At 23.9% G+C, this 24,430-nt stretch overlaps 1 protein-coding gene across 3 annotated transcripts in view; it reads left to right on the forward strand.

The window, feature by feature from the left end:
- Positions 1-24,430, forward strand: part of LOC132917969 (tachykinin-like peptides receptor 86C) — a 109,881-nt gene that overhangs the window by 61,032 nt on the left and 24,419 nt on the right. For all 3 annotated transcript variants that reach the window (XM_060978994.1, XM_060978992.1, XM_060978993.1), the window contains one exon: positions 17,097-17,310. In XM_060978994.1, coding sequence (XP_060834977.1) covers positions 17,097-17,310 — 214 coding nt within the window. The remainder of the gene's footprint in view (positions 1-17,096; positions 17,311-24,430) is intronic.

Raw genomic sequence — 24,430 nt, forward strand, 5'->3', positions numbered from 1 at the left:
CATTTAAGACTAAGCAATATATTATGAGCAAATTCTATTGCGGTAAACGTTGAAAACGTTTGATAACAGAGAAATTCGGACTGTCTGTTTGCTAAACGACGAAGTAAACGTTTACAAACATTGCAAACGCCATGATCCAGCGTTTTGTCTGTTTAGTTCAAATAACAAATACCGTGATTAAGTTTATTCATACCTGGTTATTTTCATGATTACTATACTAACTTATCACGGAGTAAAATTATTTATGACTTATTCCACGGTTGATTTACATACTGCATCAAGTTTCGAACGTTGGCGTTCGTATTGAAAATATTTTTCGCTATAAAATTTGCTCTATGTATACTTAATATGTTTTAAGGTTTGACTCTTGTAGTATGAATAAATCAAATCAAAATAAATAAAATAATTATCAGTATCAGATTATATACGTGTAATTTTATTTTATATTTGCATATAATACACAATTCATTTCTTTAAAACCTCTCGATGTGACGGGTGACGTCAGTAGACTGAAAACCTTAGTATTAGTTCAACTATAACCCTTGTTGATAGTTCAGTGGTAAGTTATCAACATCTTCTGCACACAGTACGTGACTTAAACCTTAATATTTTCTTACGAAATGGGTGGTAAAAATAGATTATTTTTTCAATTACAAAAAGTATTTTATTAAATGTAATGTTAAAAATTTTTTAATAATCGTTATTTTTATCAAAATGTTTACAAATAATTGTTGGTGTACCTACTATTATAGAAATATTAGTATTTATTCATTTTTTAGAATTTCAATATATTCTGATAAAAAAAAATATAATATATAGCAACCACTAGTCAGAAGGTAGAACTGTTTTTGTTACACACCGATTAAGTCGAATATGTTTTCAATTATAGATAAATACTTGGTATAATGTAATTTAATATTTAGTTAATTTTATGTACATTGTTTTATACCATAATGGCCGAGTTCAGTAAAGCAAATCTATACATATTATAAATTATAATCATAACATTTGGGATTAAATCTAAGAGTGAAATCTAAGATTTAATTTTATGTATTAAGTTTGTATTTTAAAATATTTATAAAAATAAGAATAGAAGTATTTAAATATGTAGCGTATATTTTGTGTTTAACAAACATTTAAAATATATTTATACTTGATAAAAATAAATTACATTTAATTCAAATATATCAAATTGTAATAGTTTTTATGACCTTCGCCCAATTGTTTAAAATTACATTTTAACAGTTTTTTTCATGTTTGCTTTTTTGACATTCGTAATATATACCACCAATTGATTCTTTGATATACCACGTAAATTACAAGCAAACAATGAAATAATTTAAGTTATTCCATTAAATTTAAGCGATTGTGGAATTTTCATTGCTCGAATTTCTTAAACTGCTTTTAACTCAAAAATCAATTATATTTTCTACTACGAATATTCGTTTTTCATACGTGATTTGATTATAAAACGCCTATACGATACCCACAAAACAATAATACATCAAAAATATACAACAATCAGAATTATATTCTTAGTTTTTAAAAAACGATAAAGTAATATTTTATTATTATCTCAACGTTTTGCTAATAGTCTTGTTTAAAATGGGTTTTTGTACAGTTTTATTACCGGACTTATTATAGGTGGATACATTTTTTTTTACAATCTTAAGTGAAACTATTTAACTTTTACTGTCTATGTGTATCTATAAAAGTATTGTATCATTGAAAAATATTTATCTCACAGAAAATATCTATTCATTTTAACAATAACGGACGTATATTTATGTATGAACTGTGTATTTGCATTCAGTAAAAATATGACAAACTCAAAGAATAGACTACCATTAAATCGGTAAATGATTTAATGCTCTTACGATGGTGATAATGACTCTTCGTTCTCGCTTTATCTAATATATAATATTTAATATTATACTCAATATAATATCAGTATTAGTAAGTACCTACTGAAACCAATTTCTGATAAGTTCTTACAATGCTATCATGATTCAAGTCTGGAAAAAAATTTTAAAATATTATAATATAGGATGATTTATTTTAATTTATACAATAATGTTTAGGCACAAATACAAGTGAACTGCAAACCAATCGATAAAATACTAGTTATGTTCACCATATTTTCCCCGGAAAAATAAATTGTTATAAAATAAGACACTCGGTGATACACACTTCACAGGCGTGTCAGTATTAGTGTACCTACCTTCTCGCATTTTAGACATATCCGACTGAGGTGGACAATCCAACCGTAGTGGATTAGAATATTAGATACAAGTATACATTGTTTGGTACATTTCGGTTTTGTATCATAACTTTATGAGTTAATTGGTTTAGGTGTACCCGTATCCCCCTACATTCGTAAAAATGAACATTTTTGAAATACAGCACTTGTAAATACTATTGTTAGTACAGTAGTTTATATGGCATATAATCAACAAAAATATTAAAAAAAGTTTGTTCAGCGCCACACATTTGATGTGGTTCAAACTACTTTCTAAACTTTACTCGTATCTCTAAGAATAATCTTTGAAATATTCGTCAGAATCGGTATGGTAGTTTTTACCCTTATAAACCACAACAACACACATTTCCTTTTATACTCGTGTATAATAAACAATTTGAGGTTAAACTAAAACAATTTATCTATGTTATAGAGTTCTAGCTTTTTTTTTTATTGCCTACAATAATCTGTTATTAGTATTATAATTATGTTATATTAATTATTTCAACATCTACATCGCAAAAAAAAAATAGTACGAATTACTAAGTTTTGATTTAATTTGTAGAAGTTAGTTACATAATAAACTTCGCATTTCACATAACTATTAATTATATTAAACAACACAATCAAATATTGAAAAAAATAACGTATCGACTATATAACTAGTTTTGTTGTGCCATTTGGACACCATATCTATATTGTATATATTATAGGTTTTGTAATAGCATGTGCCTAAAATATACGTTATACTATATCAAAAATAGATAGAATAAGTTCATAGAATAATAAAGTTTATAATTTTTAATAGTGTCATTTTATTTATAATATGAATTTCACTATCATAGTGTGTACTTATTAAAACTAATATGGTTATTACAATACAACACAACACATTAAAATGCATTCATTTCTTTACTCAGAATCTAATGTATGTAAATTAAATGAAAATCAACGGAATTAAATGGAAATCTACTCAGAAACCTTATCTTTTTAGTGTTTTGTTTTATCACGTTTTGAAATTCAGTTAGAATGAAATGTTATTTTGTGGTACAAAGAGAGATATATCTCGCCGTTAATTCGTTATCAGATATAAATTATAACAATGAATATCTTAATAAATCCAAATTTAGTAGGTATTGATTTATACTATGTTTAGTTGTATTTGCTGGATTTTGAAAAGTTAATATACACTCCAACCCACCACTGTTGTATATATTATATTATTTTAAATATTTATAGTTCTCCAGGATATGTAGTCTGTATCTATTTTAGATTCTAGGAGAAGTAATGCATGTATTGATTTTACAATGATGTGTGTGTGTTTTTTAACATATTGAAACATAATATCATAAAACTTTAGTGATATTATAGGCTGAACAGATCGTTTCAGCTCAGAATCGTTTTTCGTATAAAATGTTATATCATTGAAATCAAGTTTAACAAACCTATAATAGTGACCCACTCGACGACTAATGTACAACAGAGCGATAAACGCTTGCATACCGTTTTTAATATTTATTTTTTAAAGTATTTTTAATTTAGTTATAACTGTTATAAGATATGATATATCATGTTATAACAAGTTTTAATTTCAACAATAAACATAAGCCTTTTAAATTTCATCGAGATAACTAATTTTAAAATAATGGAGTTCAAGCTTTAAAATACATTTGAAACCTTATTAAAATATTGTATGTAAATAAATTAATAATTAATTTTTAAGAACGCCCAGCATCAATAGATTATTTTTTGTTTAAACACCGATATATTATTCAAAAACTAATCAATTTTATGATAATATACGAGACTTTTATAAAAAAAAATAAATAAAAGGTGGTTATAATAAGCGGTTTCTTAGTTAAGTCATTAAAAAAGTAAGTAGACAATAAAGCATATGATTGACTTTCATATAATTTTTTAGTCTTATAAATAAATATTATACAATCAGTAAAATATTTTATAAGATATCAATTTTATATATTTAATCGTTAAATAATCAACATATTATTTTATTGGAAATAATATATTTAATTGCATGTTCTCTCGTTTTATTTATTTTTTAATTTCTACACAACAATAAAAATGTACATATAAGTACAATATTCAGGTTTAACATTTACAGAACAATTTATATTTAAAGAAATAATAATAGGAAAAACTTATTAAGAAAAAAAAATACAAAATATATGAACATTGTCTAAAGAAATCACATTTTATGTATGGTGAATTTATTAACTTGTATTTATTTTTATTTAATTAATTAACATTTATAATTTCTGTACGTCTTAAAATCAAATATTATAATCTATAACCACTCAATACTCATTGATAGATCTGGAAAAAATACTGTAATTTTTAAAAAGTTACATCTATTGTATATAAATATTTACACGAAGTAAACACAAAGTTAAACAATAACTCAGAATAATTTTAAAATACAGCTTTTAAAGATTATAATATTATACCACACTAAAAACAATTATTTATTCAGCATAATTATTTTTAATTTTGTTGTAGAAATTTAAATAGTAATTTTTGAAATACACAATTGCTAATTTTAAGATTTTTGTTTTCTATAGTTAATTGCTTTATTAATGTAAAATACAACGTAATGTATAGGAAATGGTACTACATTTTTTCATTAAAATAATAATTATAATACTTACATACATAATTTTAATTTTAATTATTTGTAAAAAGTATTATTGTTACCTGAAGTCTAATAGCTTACAAATGTTTTTATAACTGTTTAAATACCTCAAATATTTCATGTGGCATGTAATTGTGAATTTGTGATTTAGAATAAATTGCATTAAGATTAACAACACTGTAGTTTTAATTGGATATTATTTATATACGTATTATTAATATCATTGCAACTAAATAAAGTTGGTTTTTAAGATACCGATTATTTAATAACTTTATGTTGTATTGAAAGAATTTTAATTTACTATTTCGACTTAAATTTGATAGGTTTTAACAATACAAATAATACGATATTAATAGTTTATATATTTAACGAATTACAACGCGCCAAGCGCCTAACACATTGTTTTCTATCTTCAGCAATAATTCAGCGTTTAGAATTTTCTCTTCGTAAATTTTTCATTGGGTATGCCACTATAATGTGTATACTCCCATTCGCGTAGTCTTGTAGTTATAGTAACAACTCTGTATTTTGCACATATCAAAATAGTTTATTAAGCCAATATCGCAACATATTCTCTAAATTTAATGTATATGCATTGAATTCTTCATAATTTAAATTGCAAAATGACGAAAATAAAATTCTTATTATTTGGTACCTATACTCGATCTGAGTGTTAAAGTATTGTGGAATTTCTAGGGGAATTTGTTTTCATTAGAATTGTTGAGAATTTCAGATTATTCTCGTTTAACTTATCAAGAATCTGAAAAGGGACTTATTCAAAACGGTCTACTCGTAATAAACTTTGAGGAGCGATATCTATCACAGTACATACTAATCGATAATTAATAAGTGGTTTAAATAATATTATTATAGATAATAGGTACAAGTTTAAAAAGCGCCATTCAAAAGGAGAGGTTGGACAATGAACAACTCTTTTAAGTGTTGTTTATAGGAAAGAACGGTTGATATAATATTATGAACTATTTATAAAGAGAGGTAGACCATGGAGAACTCATATAAGTGCCGTTTATGAATGTTCCAATGGAACTTCCTTGATATAAAATTCGTAATAGTAATTCGATACACGATTTATATCAAAGGGAAAGGAAGGAATTTGTATCGTCGAACTTTGCCCCTTATATTATAGGTATGTATATCTGACCGTAGTGTTCCTGGTACTTGACCATCCCTGTATATTCATATCTCCATATCCTTCTGTGGTTGGGTCCCTGCAGATTATTTAAACATATTTTGAAATTTTACCTACATGGAACTTTATATTCAGTTAAAATTAAAAATATTTTATTGTTAATGATTTCTATATTATTTTTTTAATTTGACCAAGCGAATACGTAGGGATGACCCAAATAATGAATTACTTACATTCTATAGTGCAATATCTTGAATAAAGAATAGTTTAGTTAAAACTTGTGTAACGCAGTTAATGAAGTCATTAGGTATTTAAATATGCGTAAATACGATCCATCTACGTCTAATATAGCATTTTAACTTCCTATATAATTTTTAAGCAAAGAAATCATTATAATGTATATAATTATATTTCTTTAAGATTAATAATAAGATGATCGATTTTCCTTACAAAAGAAATTTTGTTTTTTATTTTAATAGTTTCCAAATTCCAATATTTAAATTACTACAGATCAACAGCAACAACAGAAATATTTTTTAATAAACAAATAATACCAAATAACTTTACGTAACAATAAAAGAAAATCATTTTTTTATAACTTATTATTTTCAAATGATTTAACATAAAATTAAATAATTATAAATGAATTCATTAACTTATTAACATTTAGAATAAATATTCAATAATATAAAAATATAGTAATAATAATATAAAAAGTAACACGAGTTAGAAATACAAAAAACTGAGGTTATACTCAATAGTGTTACCACTGTTTCGTGTATCTCATAGAATATTTTATTCATTTTTTATAATAAAAATAATATCATATTATTAATATAAATTTGAGTATATTATACACCTATAGTACCTATACATATGATTAAAATATATAAAACATGACTAATACAGCAATACAAGCCATCGTGTTGCTTAAAAACAATATGCATGCACGATACGTCACATAAAGAAATACCGATCACAATAATTATTATTTTAATTATTTTAAAATTGGTTGCTGTAAAATGTAAATATGTAATTAGCTTTTAGAATATCCAAACCACAGAAGGTAAGCAACAGTTTTAGCATATTGAATTTATGATGTCCTTTCGATATTTAGATTTTTATTTCTCATTTTTAACTAACATGGTATAATATATTATGCATATTATAATCATATTATTTTCTGTCGTAGTAAAATCTCGAAACTAATAAGTGATATGCCTGTATATGTATTATGTATATATATTATAAAATATAAAATAATGTACAATTTAAAAAGGCGTTAAGGTTATAATTTCCTATACATTAAATGTATGCAAATAACAACGCTTTAAAATAAGTTTAAAAACTTCAGTACAGAACATCAAAATTAAACAAGTCTTTAGTAGCTTCTAATTATGTAAGACTTTTCTAAATTAATTAATAAAAATTATAATCTCCTTTGAACAGACTTTATCACTATTACGATTTTTCTACTAATATTTTTATTATTTTTACGATATAGTAATTAGATAATATTGGTAATTAATATCTAAATATACATTTTACGGAAAATAATTCACAAGTTATTAATTTGAAGAAAAAAGAAAATTAGCATTACATTAACATAGTATATTTTTAGTGTGTCGAGTTAAAAATGTATAAAAAATTGTATGACAGAAAGAAATCATAAAAATATTTTTTAATATTAAGATCAATAATTAATGTTTAGATTTTCAGCTTTGGCAGGCGGCAGCTATTAATATAATCGGTCGATAAAATCAACAACCAACCTGCGTCAATCTGATGCCTCATATTAAACTGGTAAACATTTCAAAAAGGTTTTTATGTTTATTTTTTCGGACATTGGTTTGACCTCGGGCCACGTGAATCAAAATCATACCCAATCATTCGCTAATCACGACACGCCATTATTGTATTAATTTATTGATTCGTATTCTAGTCTAATAATCCTAAATAATATCGTAGTATAATGGGTAGAAAGCTAACTGGCGTCTCATATTCCAACTGTAAACTTGGGTGAAGTCAAGGAGTTTAATCTTTTAAATGTGTTTTTATCGAGCGGAAAATACACACATACACACACACACATAAAAACGTGTAGTTTTTAATAATTTTTCAAATCTTTCATAAAGTCGTGTTGGTCGTAACAAGAAAAAATAGATAATACCTGTAAAAGCAGAGATTGACGTGAAAAAGACTTCAATTTTGTCGAAATAGTTTTTTTTATTATTTACGTGTCCGTGTGTGTGCGAGCATCGACCATTTTTTGCCAACTGAGCGGCTGATTTTATCATATTTTGAACCCTGATTAAAATTATCTCTAAATTTATAAATAGACTTTATTATTATTATCTTCGTGCAATACAAATGCATAAGTTATCACACGATTTCAAGAATATTTTTTTAAAAAAATGTTCAAGATGAAATTTAAAATAATTATGAAGTATTTAGTAAAAACTAAAATATTTTAGTGTGTATCTATAATAAAATCTCAAAAACCTTTTTTTTAATATCTGTTGCTTTTAGTTAATCCACTAAATTAGGTACTTACATATATTTATATTTAATTCTTTAGACTTGATTGTTTGGCCTTTTATGAAATGGAAATATATTCAACTAAAATAATAAATTTTATGTTTGGACCAAATATTTAATTTAAAATTGTTTTGCTAGAGAGCTTACTGTTCATAAATATTTAAATTAACTATAAGACCAGAAAATGTACCCTTTAAATGTTAGTGATCTTTTAAAATTGTTATCTCGTGTATGGTATTTGATTACTGGAATACTATATAATTTAAAATTAATTAAGTCTAAAAGTTTTATAATATTAATAATTAACTAAAAAAAAAAAAATGTAAAAAATAAAAGTAGAACAAGAATTAAAATAGTATATGAGAACTGATAATTACTGAATTTAAGCAATAATACTTTACAAGATTTACATGTATGTGTTTAGCTAGTTTAGTGATAATGTGGAGGATGCCACTATATAATAGAATAAGTGAATAATTATAAATATAAAACATGTACAGCACATGATGTGACAATTGTGTAGGGAACAACACTTAAGATATTAGGGTTTGTGAATAATAAATTCCACTCAAATTATAGCACTAAATATAATGGGTCGCCGAAATTGAGTTTATATAATATTTACTATGATAAATTATTTACCTAGCTATATTGATAAGTCAAAAATGCACTTGTCTTATGAATGTGTTATCTTAGAATGCTTAACATTGACTATCAAAAAGGATTAATAATGATAGAATAGGTTAAATAATTTTGAGTATTATGATTATTTTTTAAATTCTCATACACATATCTACATTATAAATACTTAAATATATATAAATTATACGAATTAGACATATAATTATTTAAATAACAAAAATATTATAAATTAAATTGTTAATGAAAAATAATTTAAAAAAAAAATATAATGATAAATATTTCAACTGTCAAAAGGTTTTATGTATCAAGAATATTATTAAGATTTTAAATACATACATGTGCTAACTCTTTACCTACCCATATTAAAATACATTCTTAAAACACAAACCGAAAAAAATGTAATTATTGTTTTAAATTTCACAAAGAAATACACCAAATGTATTTTCAATAAATAATATCTAATATATAAATAAAGAATTTTGATGGTTGATGACCTAAAAAATTCGCTAAAAACTCCAAAAAAATTACTTATATAAGTAAAAAAATTTAATTTAAAAATAATTATTATTATTACAAATATGGGTGTGATAATGGGTATCAGAGTAATTTAAAATATAAATTGTAAAATTATTAAAAATACTTTAAAAAGTAAAATAGAAATTTTAATTGGTTTTCTTTATTTAACTGAGTGAAAATCACTGAAAATAAATAAATCAATTATTTAAATAAATTCTTAATAAAAATAAAATGCTGTCATTTTATATACCTACCTTTTGTTATAGTTTACAACTAAAATGTGTCTGATGTTTTCAAAAAAAATCTTCATCTTGCTTATTGGATTTATTCCATATAGTTTATAAATATAATACTCGATAAGCATTAGGTTCGATAGTCACTATGATCGGCGTATATGTATATATAAAGAACACGTCTTATAAGTATAATACACATGTTATAATTTATAACATACGAACGGTAAACCTACGAGTATATCAGTACATATAATTTGGGACAAATGTACAACAATTGTTCAAAAACTACAAAAAATGTCCCATAGTATAAACAAATAACGTACAAAAAAAATACATTTATAGCTAAACATTTAAAAAATGGAATATAAAATTAATTTATTTCGGATCAAGAAAGCATGGAACAAATTTTTAGCAAAGATAGCATTTTATAGGATTAAAGGGAAAAAATGTAAAAGTCAACATTCTCTAATAATAGAATTAATAATTATTAAGTGGTGTTCTGAAAAATAAATGTATGACTTCTGAAAGTGTGTTGATATAATATAATGATAAATGTATACACAACCAATAATTTATTAATGGTATAAACTAACTTACCAAGTTTATAAATCTAAATAAAAAATAAGACTTTAACCACTAAATTTATTTTTGTTCCATCTTAAGATTTCCTTCCCCGTATTGATTACATCGTAAGTAAAGCCGTGCGTGTACTTGAGTTTTTAGACGACTTTTCACGAGTTTCAATCCTCCTAAATGCCTCTCTGTGCTTTATTGTGCATTATTAGGTTTGGTTCTAGAGTTATAAGTCTCTATACACAGTAGGTAATATACTAAAAGTTGAAAGTGCAGAACAGGTTGTTTCTATGCTGGATATAGTTTAAACATAGTTTATATAGTTCATAGTTCATCCACCCCATGATTATCGGCCTATAAATAACGTTATCTGCCTCGAATCACCATCATCTAGTCAGACCAATTAATTACTGTTTTACCTTATTAAATAATATTCTATAATTGCAAAATCGTTATTCAAATTTGAGAACCAAAACAAATGTCCCAATAATACTCCATCTTTCAATGTATTGTTTTATATCATAACTATACTCTATATTATCTAATCAATAAATGATGTGTTTAATAACTGATTCAGAAATTCAAATTTTTAACAATTATGTAAATTAAAAATATGATTTATTTATAAGAAAATTGTATACATTTATTTTGACAACTGCGTTTTATTATGCTTTTACAAAATCTAAAATTAAAAAATATTTGTTTTTCTTTCACTTATAAATTAAAAATAAGTAAAATATGTATTTATTTTTGAACATTAGCTAAAAATGTTAAACATTCTAATCACAAAGAATAACATGCTTTATAATTTATACTGTATAGAAAATAAATATGGAAGTAGTGTCGATAGACTCTCCCTTCTATTACGTTTTTCCTTATTGTATTATCCTGTGTATACAGATTTTAAATATCTTTTATAAATAAATAAAAAAGGAAAATAAATATGATTTACAAAATGATATAATATTTCAAAATGTATTTGTAAATTCAATAAATGTAATTAAATGGTTAAAAGACAATATTATAACATTTATATTTTAACTATTGAACCTTAAATATAAACTATAATATATTATAAATAACTGACCATATGTTATACTAACTTATAACACTGCAGAATATATATTGTTCCACGATTTCTTAAATTTAAATAAAAGATATTGATTTTATTAGTGTTTTTAATACGCAAATAAAATGTAATATAGTATATTACATTTTATTTCCTCATTTTATTGATGAATATTGAAGTGTTAAACTTTAATGTTCTATTCTCTTAAAATATACAAAAGTGTATGAACAAAAGTAACGAAATCATTAAAAAAAAATATAAGTTACTCAATAAATCTTTCGGAGGATTTGACAAAAATATTCTTTGTAAAAATATTTCAAACAGAACAAACAAATATTAATTTAGTGGTTTAGCGTTTGTTAAATTAAGTGGAAAAACAATTCCGGCATATCATAAATACTCCTTTAACTATACAAGTTCTCTGAAGTTATTGAGTTAAAGTTTCTGTTTACAAAATTCAGAATAAACTAAAATAATAGGTATGAATAACCTCATTTTATTAAGTTAAATATTATATAGTTTTTGGTTTTCATCATTTTAGTAGTATGACTTATGTTTAGTACAACTTATAAATTAATATAGTAATAAAATACTTATTTATTTTTCTAAAATATTTTAGCTTAAATGTTTTTAACTGTATAAATTAATAGTATGAGACTATTAAATAAATCGTATTTTTCTTTAAGCTGATTAAACTGTAATAATAATATAGGTAACTTACAAACTGTCATTCATTACAATCGAATAAAAACTTTCAATTTTAACATATATTGAATCAACTTCAATAAATTGAATAAACTTTTATTTTAACAAAAAAAAAAGTGTGTAAAATATGTAAGCACTTTATGCAATACTCTTAAGTGTCGATAATAACAAGTTTTTTCGTTAAAGCAAGTCTATATTCTGTCATTTTATATGCTTTCCACGATAATATTAAATATTTACCTACTCTCATTCCATTAATAGACATATATTTTATTTTTACTCCAATCATTTGCTATTTAGATTAAAAAATTAAACATTCAAATATTTTTTTGTTACTTACGTTTTTTTTTCTTTTAACTAAATATAAGTAACGAAATCTAATCTTATTGATCGATGCTCAAAATACAACTTCCTATAGTATGTGTTATCGAAATACAATTTTAATGTCTGAATAAAACCGATATTTGTAGCTTGTCATATTACATTGAATATTTTATTATTAAAACATAATATATATAGTATCAAAATAATTAGTAATAAGAATTTTCTGAAACATAAGGTCAGATTAAAGATTTGGCTAACAGATAAATTAAACCAATTACTTCTTTTTAATTGTTTTTACTATTATATTTCATGTTTAAGCCATATAATAAGTTATCTAATTATCCAATAAAATACTAAATTATATTATAACCAACTAGCTACAATATTATTCATGCACAAAAAAAAACATATTTTATACTATCAATTCTGGAACCTCTCCAATAAAACACTCTCAATTAATGAGGTATTTAATTTTCAGTAATATTTTATAAAGGGCATTTTTTATTTTCTAAGCATACATTATATATTTATATATTAACTTGTTCATATCAACTCTTAAAGCATGTGCATAAATAATATTAATTTATGGTATATAAATCATCAAGTATAAATTATAAGACTCTTTAATAGATATTACATTAGAAAATTAAAATCAATTTTTGTTTTTATTATTATTATTATTTTAACTAGTACAATTAAAAAAAATATTAAACTTTAAATTATAAATTATATGAAACAATTATCCACAATGCATTTTAGGTATTGAATGTTTTAATATAAAAATATATATAGTTAATACAATTTTAAACATGTATTTTCAAGCACACAATTCTCTTCAATTAGTTGTTATTAATCTTGATAGAACCGTTCATAAATTATCTATTTTAATTACATTAAATACTTAAATTCTAATAATTATATAGAATTTGTTCAAACCTTTTTTTAAATAGGTACAAGTTACAATCAGTTACACTTATCATAAACGTCATAAACTTCAATTTTACACAACTAAAACTATTACGTATAATGTATTTTAATTTATCAAAATTAAATTAATCAATTTTGTATATTATTCCATAATTATTAACTATGCTAAAAAATTGAGTTACAATTTTGTTACATACAAAATATGTACATATCATGGTTTTCTTTTCATTTTAATTTTATTGACCTACCTACTCACATAAACTTGAAAACTCTCAACTTACCAGTTAACCAAATTGTACAATACTACTCGTATGGCAATACATATATTAAATCTCAGTTATAGATTCTAGTGAATGATAAATATAAAAAAAAACATGAAAAATGAAAGAATAATAATGTATTATTACATATTATTAAATTATTATAGTTATTTTTTGTAATAATAATATTATTTATATTATTAAAATCTATTAGACATTTTTTAATATTCCAACGTTTTATAACCTTCGATATATTATTTTTTTTATGGTATACTATTCTAGTATTGATAGCATTTATCTGACATTTTTAGTAGTATTTTTCAGTTATAAATTATAATTAATAAACAGCAATGAATACAGAAATTTAAACATTTTTGCATGTCTTTTTATTCAATTCTTGATATTTATTAATTAAAAAACATTTTATAATATTGAGTTTATCCATCATAAGTGATTTTTATTTCACAAAAATGTATCAATTGTAATCAAAGTTACCTATTCTATTACGGTTTTAATAAGTACTTGAATTCGGAAAAATCAAGTAAACGAGCTAAAACCAACAATTTATAAACTGCATTCTAAGTCCAGCATTATTTAACACACACCTCCCACCATTAATATGTCTATATTTTGAATTTTAAAATAACAAAAATATAAAAATGTCATATTATGTAACTATGTAAGTAAATTTTGGTTTATATTCAATTAATTTTTTCAAATTCACGCAATACATTTCATACATTCAGTCACTTCAAAAATATAATCTTTGATCTACAGATCTTCATTATTTTACACAAAATTGTATTTTGAGTCATTTGTTATTTCACCATATATGAATCTTGTGATCATGTTCAAAATATAAAATTGTTTACAATACTACACGGCTCTTTTCTTACTAAGTTTTTTTGATTTTAATTTAATTACATTTTTTATAGTACAGATATTGCTGTACTTAGAAGTTAGTATTAGTACAGTCTTGCCGCACCGCCTCTTAGTTAAATCATTTATTATATAAATCATTACCTCGTTCATTATATAATAAAGTAAACAGGAGTTTTAAAAAAATATATTTAATTGAAAAATAAATATTTTTACTTGGCTAAGTTAGATTTATTCATTTAATTAATTTTTAATTGTAAATAGTTGGTAGAGTTTTATATTTCAAGTTTTTAAGTGCTAAACTTGCAATAACGATATATTTACGGTATCAATATAATATTATCATCTCAAATATGTGCAAAAATAATAACGGTTATCGCTGTTAATACTTTGGTAAGAATAATCATATCTACAGTCAGTAGAATATGATCTACCTGCAACAATACGAAACATAATTTTCTAAATAATCTAATTGTTTAAATACATATTAATACGGATATAACCTTAGTGATATCATAACCAATAAGTTTTATTCGATAGGCGTGGCAATTGCTATTTGACGTACAAATATATTTTATACTCTCTGTAACGGGACCCCGGGCCCTGGTTATTTCAGAAATTGACAAAGCCAATATCTTTGGTGGTTAATCCACTAAATTACGCACAAATCATTCAAATACAAACACCACATATCTTAATATAATAAAAGAATTGGTATACGTACTAAGATATAAATATTTATGACTTTTGTATAATGAAAATTATGATGTCTTTTGTCTGTCATCTCATTGAAGACATACAACAGCAAATTAAACTTGAAAATTGAGTAAAAGAAAATCGTCTTTTATTTTTTGTTTAACTACCGCATCGTCGTTTAATATAATCATTATTATCCAATGCTCTTATTATGTCAAACATGAATGCAGATAGTAAAATATATTTAATTAAGAAAAAACTGGAATAATATTATATTTATTGACAACTGCATATTATATTAAATACTTTTCCATATAATTTAATACAGTGATAAAAAATGAGAAAAATATAAAGTACAGACTTCAATATGATGTTGGATTGTGTTGATAATTTCACAACAAACAATTAAACAATAAACATAATATTTTAAATGTATTACTGTAACGTGTGTTTACAATTTTATACATCTATACATATTGTTTCTTACAAAAACCATTAAATGTATACAGCTACAACACACTATATAACTAATAGTATCCGGTTTGTTGATATTTGTGGGAATATATCATCCGGCCGTTATATATATGACTCCATACCAAACTGTAAAGTCGAAATTCTGTTGGAAATTATCCAAATTGAATGTTTCGGCTCCAATATACATATTACAACTATTCCGTCTACTATTACTCTTACCATCCAATATGTGCTAGGTACCGTAGATTTGTATAATGTCAACACGCTAATAAATTGTTACCTAACTTGTAATTGACCACATTACCACATTATAGTATCTCATTATCAGGAACATTTCACGCTCACGTACAAAATATTAATACACGATATTCAAATACCAATAGACAATAAGCAATATAATTTTGTGTTTTTAAATTACACCTGTGTCCCGTGTCCATATTACTAAACATAATACACACCAATTACACGTGTTTTCACAGAATTTAATACGAACATATTAGCATATCGTGATTCATGAATTTATCGGTTTGTCGCCATAACTCACAAAAAGATAGTTCAATGAAAGCTGACCGCAGCGGTAATTATGGAACTTACCGTTATTGTTTGTTGATCATTATGTGGTCACACGATAAAAAATAGTATGCATTGATAAGCATAAATCTACAGAATACAAGATATTGTAAAACCCCGGTTTAAGACAATAATTCATAATTACCAATAAATATTATGACCTGTATGAAATTTGTAGACATTTATAGAAACCCAAATACTGTTCTAGACTAACAAAAACATAAATAAAATAATAGATCGATTTGCCCCTCGTAATTTGTGCTAGTAATATGTAAGTGATATATTAAATTTAAATCACTTTTAATCAACAGCTCTTTCATATATATATACCTAATATATACTAAACACATTTCAGTAACTGTCTCAAAAATAAAGTGTAAAATGTATACATTTTCTAATAATTTTTTACTCAAATAAATTGAGTTTAACATAAATAAAATAATTGTTATAGTCATATAAATCTACTTTAATATTCCTTCTGATTATTGATTTATTATTATTGGATTAATCCAAAAATCATAAAGTTAAGATAACATAATATGAATCATATCGATATAAAATTATTAAAATTTTTTTAAGACTTGTATTATTATCTTATAAGAAATCAATTTTATTTTTATAAACAAAAAGCATATTTTATTTTTTCAGCTCACAGACGAATGCGAACTGTTACTAATTGTTATATGGTCAGTCTAAGTATCTCCGATTTGTTTATGGCTTCGCTCAATTGTCTGCCAAACTTTATTTATATGCTCAACTCTGATTGGGCTTTTGGTTTGGAACTTTGCATGGTATCCAATTTCATTGCTTACTGGACAGTCGCATCATCAGTCTTTACATTGGTCGCGATCACCCTCAATAGGTAAGATCATACACATACAATTGTATAGTTTATAGTTATAATCCTAATTTATGTAAATGCACCGTAAATCAAGTTTCATCGTCAGCAATCGTAAGCTAAAATCAATAACAATAATTTCACACAATAAACATCTTACGATATCATTATTATATAGTATCATGAGGGGGTAACATTTATTTTCATATACCAACATATTACTATTCTATTTAAATTTAAAATATTTAACAATTTATCAGATAAATACCACAGTGGTGCTACAGGATAAATCTTACTATAATAGCTATACAGTTACAAAAAACATCACATCGTATTTTTCATCGAAACGTCACGTCATCATCGTCAACATTATACAGGCTGATTGCGGTTGACGGGCAATACATTATGGTGGCGTGACGACAATCTTGGTGTCGACAAATCAACAAACAGTCGTCATCATATTATAAATTGTACTCCAGTCACAGCACAAAGCGAAAAAATCACCGCGAACAAAAATGTTGATGATCGTTGAAAACGTATTTTTGTTTCGTTATTTATAATAGTCCACTGTAGTATATACCATATCCCTCCGAGCGCTGTAAATTGCTCCGGAACAACGAAACCCCGCTATAAATTATAAAAGCACGCAGTGCTGTTCAAATAATAAGAAGAGAATTTTTTTCCGTATTACATATATGTACCAACGTTGTTTTGCTTTTACTTGGTGAAAATAAAAGCTATTTATCACATAGGTACCCAAGCCAATAGTGCGAGGGTCGTGTGAACCAATAATATGTCAAAACACCGTAAATTGCACTAGAAACCGTCATAATACATAAACCGTCATAGATCATAATATGATACCTGTTACATTATTACACATACAAGACATGTATATTTTCGACCCTCATTATTATACGCAGAGTTTAAACACAAAATATCGAGCACATTAAATAATCCTCAAAACAAATACAAAGTTTTACAAATACAGTTTTATAGCTTATCGTTGGATAACATTATGATCGTACGCGATTTTATTTTCTAAAAAATATAATTCATATAATCATAATTTTGTGAATCCGTTGATTTTTTTTGCTTTCAAATTATTTGTTAATTTTGTAGTATAACTCAAAATACATTAATTTACCCTAAATCCTATTATCATAAGATATTAGGTTATATTATAAAATTAAATTAACATAATTTACTTTAAAAGTGAAAAATATACTACCAGCATTATTTATATTGTAACTGACAATAAGCAGATAAGTCAGTATGATAAATGTATTTATACGTAACAATAAAACACGAAGAAAAATTATTATTGTGCTACGAATATTTTTACGAAATAACCACTTTTAAATTATCAAAATAAGATCATAATACATGTGTATTACCTAATATCATAAGAGATAAAAAAAAAACACTAAAGACCTGATACATTAACGATCAAATGTATATGGCTTTTATTTTTAAAAATATTTATTAATAAATAAAATATAATAATGTTACAAACCTAACATTATCTTTGCCGATCTAAAATACGTAATTAATGTATAAAATGTTAATGCACATGCATTAAAAAAAAATACGTTACTCGCTGGCTTATTAAAAAATCTATATATTTAATCAGACATCTAAAATACACACAAAAAAGAACAAATTACATCAATTAAAAACTTTATTAAACATTTAGACAATTTATATCCATAATACTATATTATAATAGCCAATGTTTTATCCAGACCAGGGAAGTAATACAATTTAAAAAAAAAAGAATAATTATGTATAACAGTAAATTAAAAGACTTATTTATGTATTCTAAAATCACATTATTTTTAAAAATGAAATGTATTATTTAATTTAACTAAGTTTTTAAAATAAATAAACAATTTACACCAAAGAATAAGGTACAATAATAATACTTGTGGTAAATTAATATAAATATAAGCAGTGAACTGCAGCTCAATAAAAGAAACCATCGAGTTGCACCTTTTTTTTTATTTAATATTATTTGTATATGTTTTAGTAATTTGGCAGGTAGTAAATTTACATAATACTTTTACTTAAATGTCAATTGCTGTTTGTCTACTTAAAAGCCAATTTTTTCAACAAATATTTACAAATTAGTAATTTAATAAAAAACTTATATCATTGATTATAAATATTTTAATCAATTTTAATATCATATAAACGTACTCATATAAACGATTTGAATTCCGTCAAAAATTAATAATATTAATTTTTTTTTTTTTAACAAAATTCTATAATATGCCATATTTTACTGTTATTAGAACAATAAGCTTAAGTTATGAGAGATAAGAAGAAACAACAGACAGAAAAAACAGAAGGAAGAGGCCTCCCATCGGAGGTACCTACTTCTATGTGAATATAAATATTGTTAATTTAAATACGTATCCATTTAATGACCCATAACACAATATATAATATTTATACTTATAAATGGATAATTATTAGTAAATATTGACTCGATAGTCAATTGGAACACAAAATAACAAGACATTTTAGTTTTCATGACACATTGAAGTATATTGAATACGTATGTGCATAATTTTTATTGTTGGAATTCGATTAAATATAAATACGAATTTAATTAAATAAGTGTGTATTTTTTGTAATAACTTTACTGTTTAACATAAAATGCAAAACAATAAAAACAATACTGTTTGTAACTATCCTAAGTATACCTCGGCCTTGGCGAAAGCACACGAAGAATTCTTTTGAGTATAAATAAACTGACTGTCAAGTGAGATTTTGTATCATTGCGTTTGAGATTGTTTTTGTTCAAATGAAAAGGTCGATAACTCTTGATAATGATTTAACATTAACCTATAGACAAGTCAATTAATTTTTTCACAAATACATGAATATAATAAAATAATAAATTTAACTAAAACAATTTTTTTTAGTCTTTTGGCTACGGCTTTGTTACATTAAAATCAATTTATTTACCGGAAACAAATTATTTTTTGAGTACGAAACATATTGTTTTTAAATTGTATAATAGAAAAGTGGTAAGGAGGCTATGCTTTCTACGAGCTTTATATAAAAAAAATATGTTAGATATAGTTTTAGAATAAATATTGATTCTCCACACAAAAGTATACATAATAATACATAAAATTAGTTGTTTCTTTTAAGTCTTGTATTTCTTACAAATATTTAAATTTTATATTTATTTATACTTACATATTATAATGTAATTAAGATATTTTTTTATTTATTATTATTATTATTTAATAAAATTTGAAAATTGCATAATACAAACATAATTTCACGAATTCATATACTAAAATATGCATATTTATATACCCAAATTATGCAAAGAATTAAGTAATCATTTCAAAGACAAATACCAAATGGAGAAGCACGCACATAATAGCCAAAATGAAATTAGAAAAAAACTAAATTTTTGATTATTTTTTTAAACTTATATAATTGTGCACAATATACTTATCATTAACATACATTTAAAATATAGTTTCAAAACATTCCATGAATAAAATCCACTCAATTTGGGCAATATAAATTGTGTCATATCGACATAACAATTAATGCATATAATATTATTTAGACTATAAATATAGTGTTTTTATTTACATTTTTGAAACATAAATTTATAATACATTTCGTTAAAATAACTTAATAATAATAGTTTTGTTAATAGCTGAAATAGATTAAAATTAGAGATAACGATTTTAATTTAGATTTATTATTTTTTATGATTGCTATATAACAAAGTCATCATATTTTATTTTCAATCAAATTTAATACCTATCTTATGTTCTACTAATAATCATTTAAATTTTATATTCTATAATGGACTATTCTTTAAATTAATATTTATTATGCTCAATAAAGTTTAAATATTTCTATTTGTTTATACTGTTATTGAAAAATCATTAAATTTTCACTGCTAATGTTCACGAATAAAAGAATGAAAAACCCTACTCAATGTTGTTATTTATAGCATAAAACAACCGATATTTCATTACTTTCAAATTTAATTTTAAAACTGATGCAACTCTAACAGATCTCCTCTAGTAGTGAATCAGCATTATTTATTCTTTATAGGCTTACCCATATCAGTGAAAGCCGGAGAAAACATTTGCATTTGCAATATTGGAATGTTCCATTTTTTTAACATTTTTTTCCTGAAAAGAAAGAAGAAAATGAGAAAAAACGAATAGCCTGTTGTTTTGGATTTTATTTTAAATTAATAAAATTCCAGATATAACAAAAATTCAGATTCTAACAAGTCTGTCATTAAAATTGTGTTTAAAAGTGTTTAGTACCTTAAATATCCTAATGTACAATAAATATACATTAAGAGAGTGGATAACTGTTGTTTTTTACATTAAAGTATAATAATAAAAATGTTTTCAATTTAAGTATATGAAAACTACAATTAAATAATTTTTTTAACGAATACAAAGTTATAAAAATATAAAATAGTTTAAATTTTGAAATTGTATTTCTGTGTAAGTCCAAACAAACCGAAAAAGAATTTTTATCGATCATCATAACGTTAAAATAATAATACACCCACACAAACGACAAACATATTCAATAGGGACCATTATCTTATTATTTTCTTGAAACATAAATTATATATACTCGTATTTGTCATTTGAGATGCATATTGAGATCAATAAAATTTCTAAGCTATTAATAATTTAATATTATTAAAGATAAATAATAAGATAACATTTTTACTTGAATGTAAAATGTTTTATAAATAAATTATTATCTTAATACAAGTGCAACAAAAAATTGCAAAGTACATTTTTGATATTGTATATTACTTAATGCACGTTCTGAGAATAAAATCGTATACATTTTAAAACATTTACGGATGTGATGTTTTCGTCAATAAAAATAATGTTCACAAACTCTTTATACCTTACAAAACCTAACATTATTACAATACAAATTATAAATATCGCTGTTTTAAAGTAATAATATTTAATAATAATAAAAAAAAAATGTTTATGTAATATTCATCTTATATAAACTATAACCTATGAAACTAATGCTCCTTAATATTTATTTATATCTGTGCATTTTATGTCAGTGTTAAATGTAATACTTTCAATTTATTTTTGAAAATACGAGTAAATTATAAAAATAGTAAATATGAGCAAATAATATACTTATCGTGGATATGAAAATTAAAAACTAATCATTAAATTTCAATTTTTTCGACTACTATCAATTCAGTTTAAGAATTTTATTTATTCATTAATATTTCATTATTGTTATTATTATTGAGAGAAATATATTTTAAATCTTATGCAATTATGTATATTATATAGCTGGGATGCGCAATTCGAAGTTATTTAAGGCCTTAAGGGTCAATTGTTATAACTTTAAAATCTATAGCAAGCGAAAAAATTATAGGAAACAAAAACAAAGTCAATGAAGTTTAACATTTATTTTTTATATTTATAACATGTTTTAATGTTAAAAAACATAATAAAATAAAATACAGATAAACACTTAAATAATATAAAATAAATTGAAATTGTAGAATGGGCCAAATACAAAAAATCGAGAGTTGTACATTCCAGATGTATAGTGTATACTGTGTAGATACACGATGAATAAATAAATCTGAAAATCCGGTTACAGAGAATTAGCCGAAAACACAACATTAAAATCTATTACTTGATATAATGCTTTAAATCGACATATTTCAGAGTAGCATCAATAATATCAAAATAACATAACATATATTTATTTTATATTCATAATTTATATAAAACAGAATAAATTACATAATAAATCAGTATTTTATTTCGTAGATAACTGAAGAGCTCTTTAAACGTGTATTATTTAACTTGACAAATAACATTTTCCTGCAATTACCATGTATAAATTATTTGTATAGGACCTAATCCATTGTTAATAATTGCAGTTAATATATGTTACGACAAATGACGTTAAACAAAAAATAACATTATTCGACGGTTATTAACGTTATTAACCTATAAATGTGGAAATTATCGTTATTAACGTTAATAATCAAATACACGAGTAACTATTGTTTTAGAGCATAATATATGTACGTGAATCCTAAATTCCTAAATAACATTTATTGAAAGATGATGTAAAATTTGTTTAAAAGAGCAACAATATTATTATTATTTATTTATTTGTACATGTTGTTCTTCTGTGACATTTACTGTTACACAACTTTTCGGCCCTGCGACAATCACGTTTTTTATTGCAACCAGTCTTGCAATGGGAACGCTAGTACCCGCGAGGACTTGCAACAGAACTATTGCCAGCTACTTACGACTTATTACCTCAGTTACAACTGTTTACTATCAACTAATTTGATAATATTAAGCATGTCTAACAGATTTTCATCGCAAACGGCTATTTCAGCTTATTACTTTAAAAGTTGTACGAACACACACGTGTTCATCGTACATGTCAATATTATCCATTTTAAATCGGTACATACGACGACAGTTGTACACGTCATACTATATATTTTTTCATTAGGTATGATGTTTTCAAATATATCTTAACCAATATTGGGTTACCGCCATATATTATGTAGGTACAGTGGCGAAAAGAGTTAATTTTTAAATATTTCAAAATACTAAAAAATACTTATTTTACACTGTACATGGAATAAGTATATAATTTAAAATTAGTTTATTAAAATTCAACTATCTAATAATTATAGATAAGTTATAATATTAACTTATAAGTACTTTTAAATTCTGTGCAGTTTGATGAATATATTGATTTCATAATGTCTGTATTTATTTTTTAGTATCTGTAAACCCTTTTTAAGGAAGTAAAAAATACTTCAATTTTCAAAATAGGGTGTGGTTTTTGGATAGAAAATTGTACCTAGTTTGTATTTTAAACAGGTCATAATTAAAAATCTCCAGTAAGTACTTTCTTTTATTATCAGGAAAAACAAACAAACATAATACGAGTATGTAAGCTGGTATTATACGGTATTGAAATAATATGAAATACCATTGCAGTATTTATATTTTATTATTCTAATACACATATGTATATCCAAGACAGTTTAACAAGTGTGTCATTCCGGTGTCATCTTACATTCGTTCTGTATTAACACGAAGTCCCGCCCTATAAG

This window comes from Rhopalosiphum padi, chromosome 1 (assembly GCF_020882245.1).
Source record: "Rhopalosiphum padi isolate XX-2018 chromosome 1, ASM2088224v1, whole genome shotgun sequence".
In the NCBI taxonomy this organism is placed as follows: Eukaryota; Metazoa; Arthropoda; class Insecta; order Hemiptera; family Aphididae; genus Rhopalosiphum; species Rhopalosiphum padi.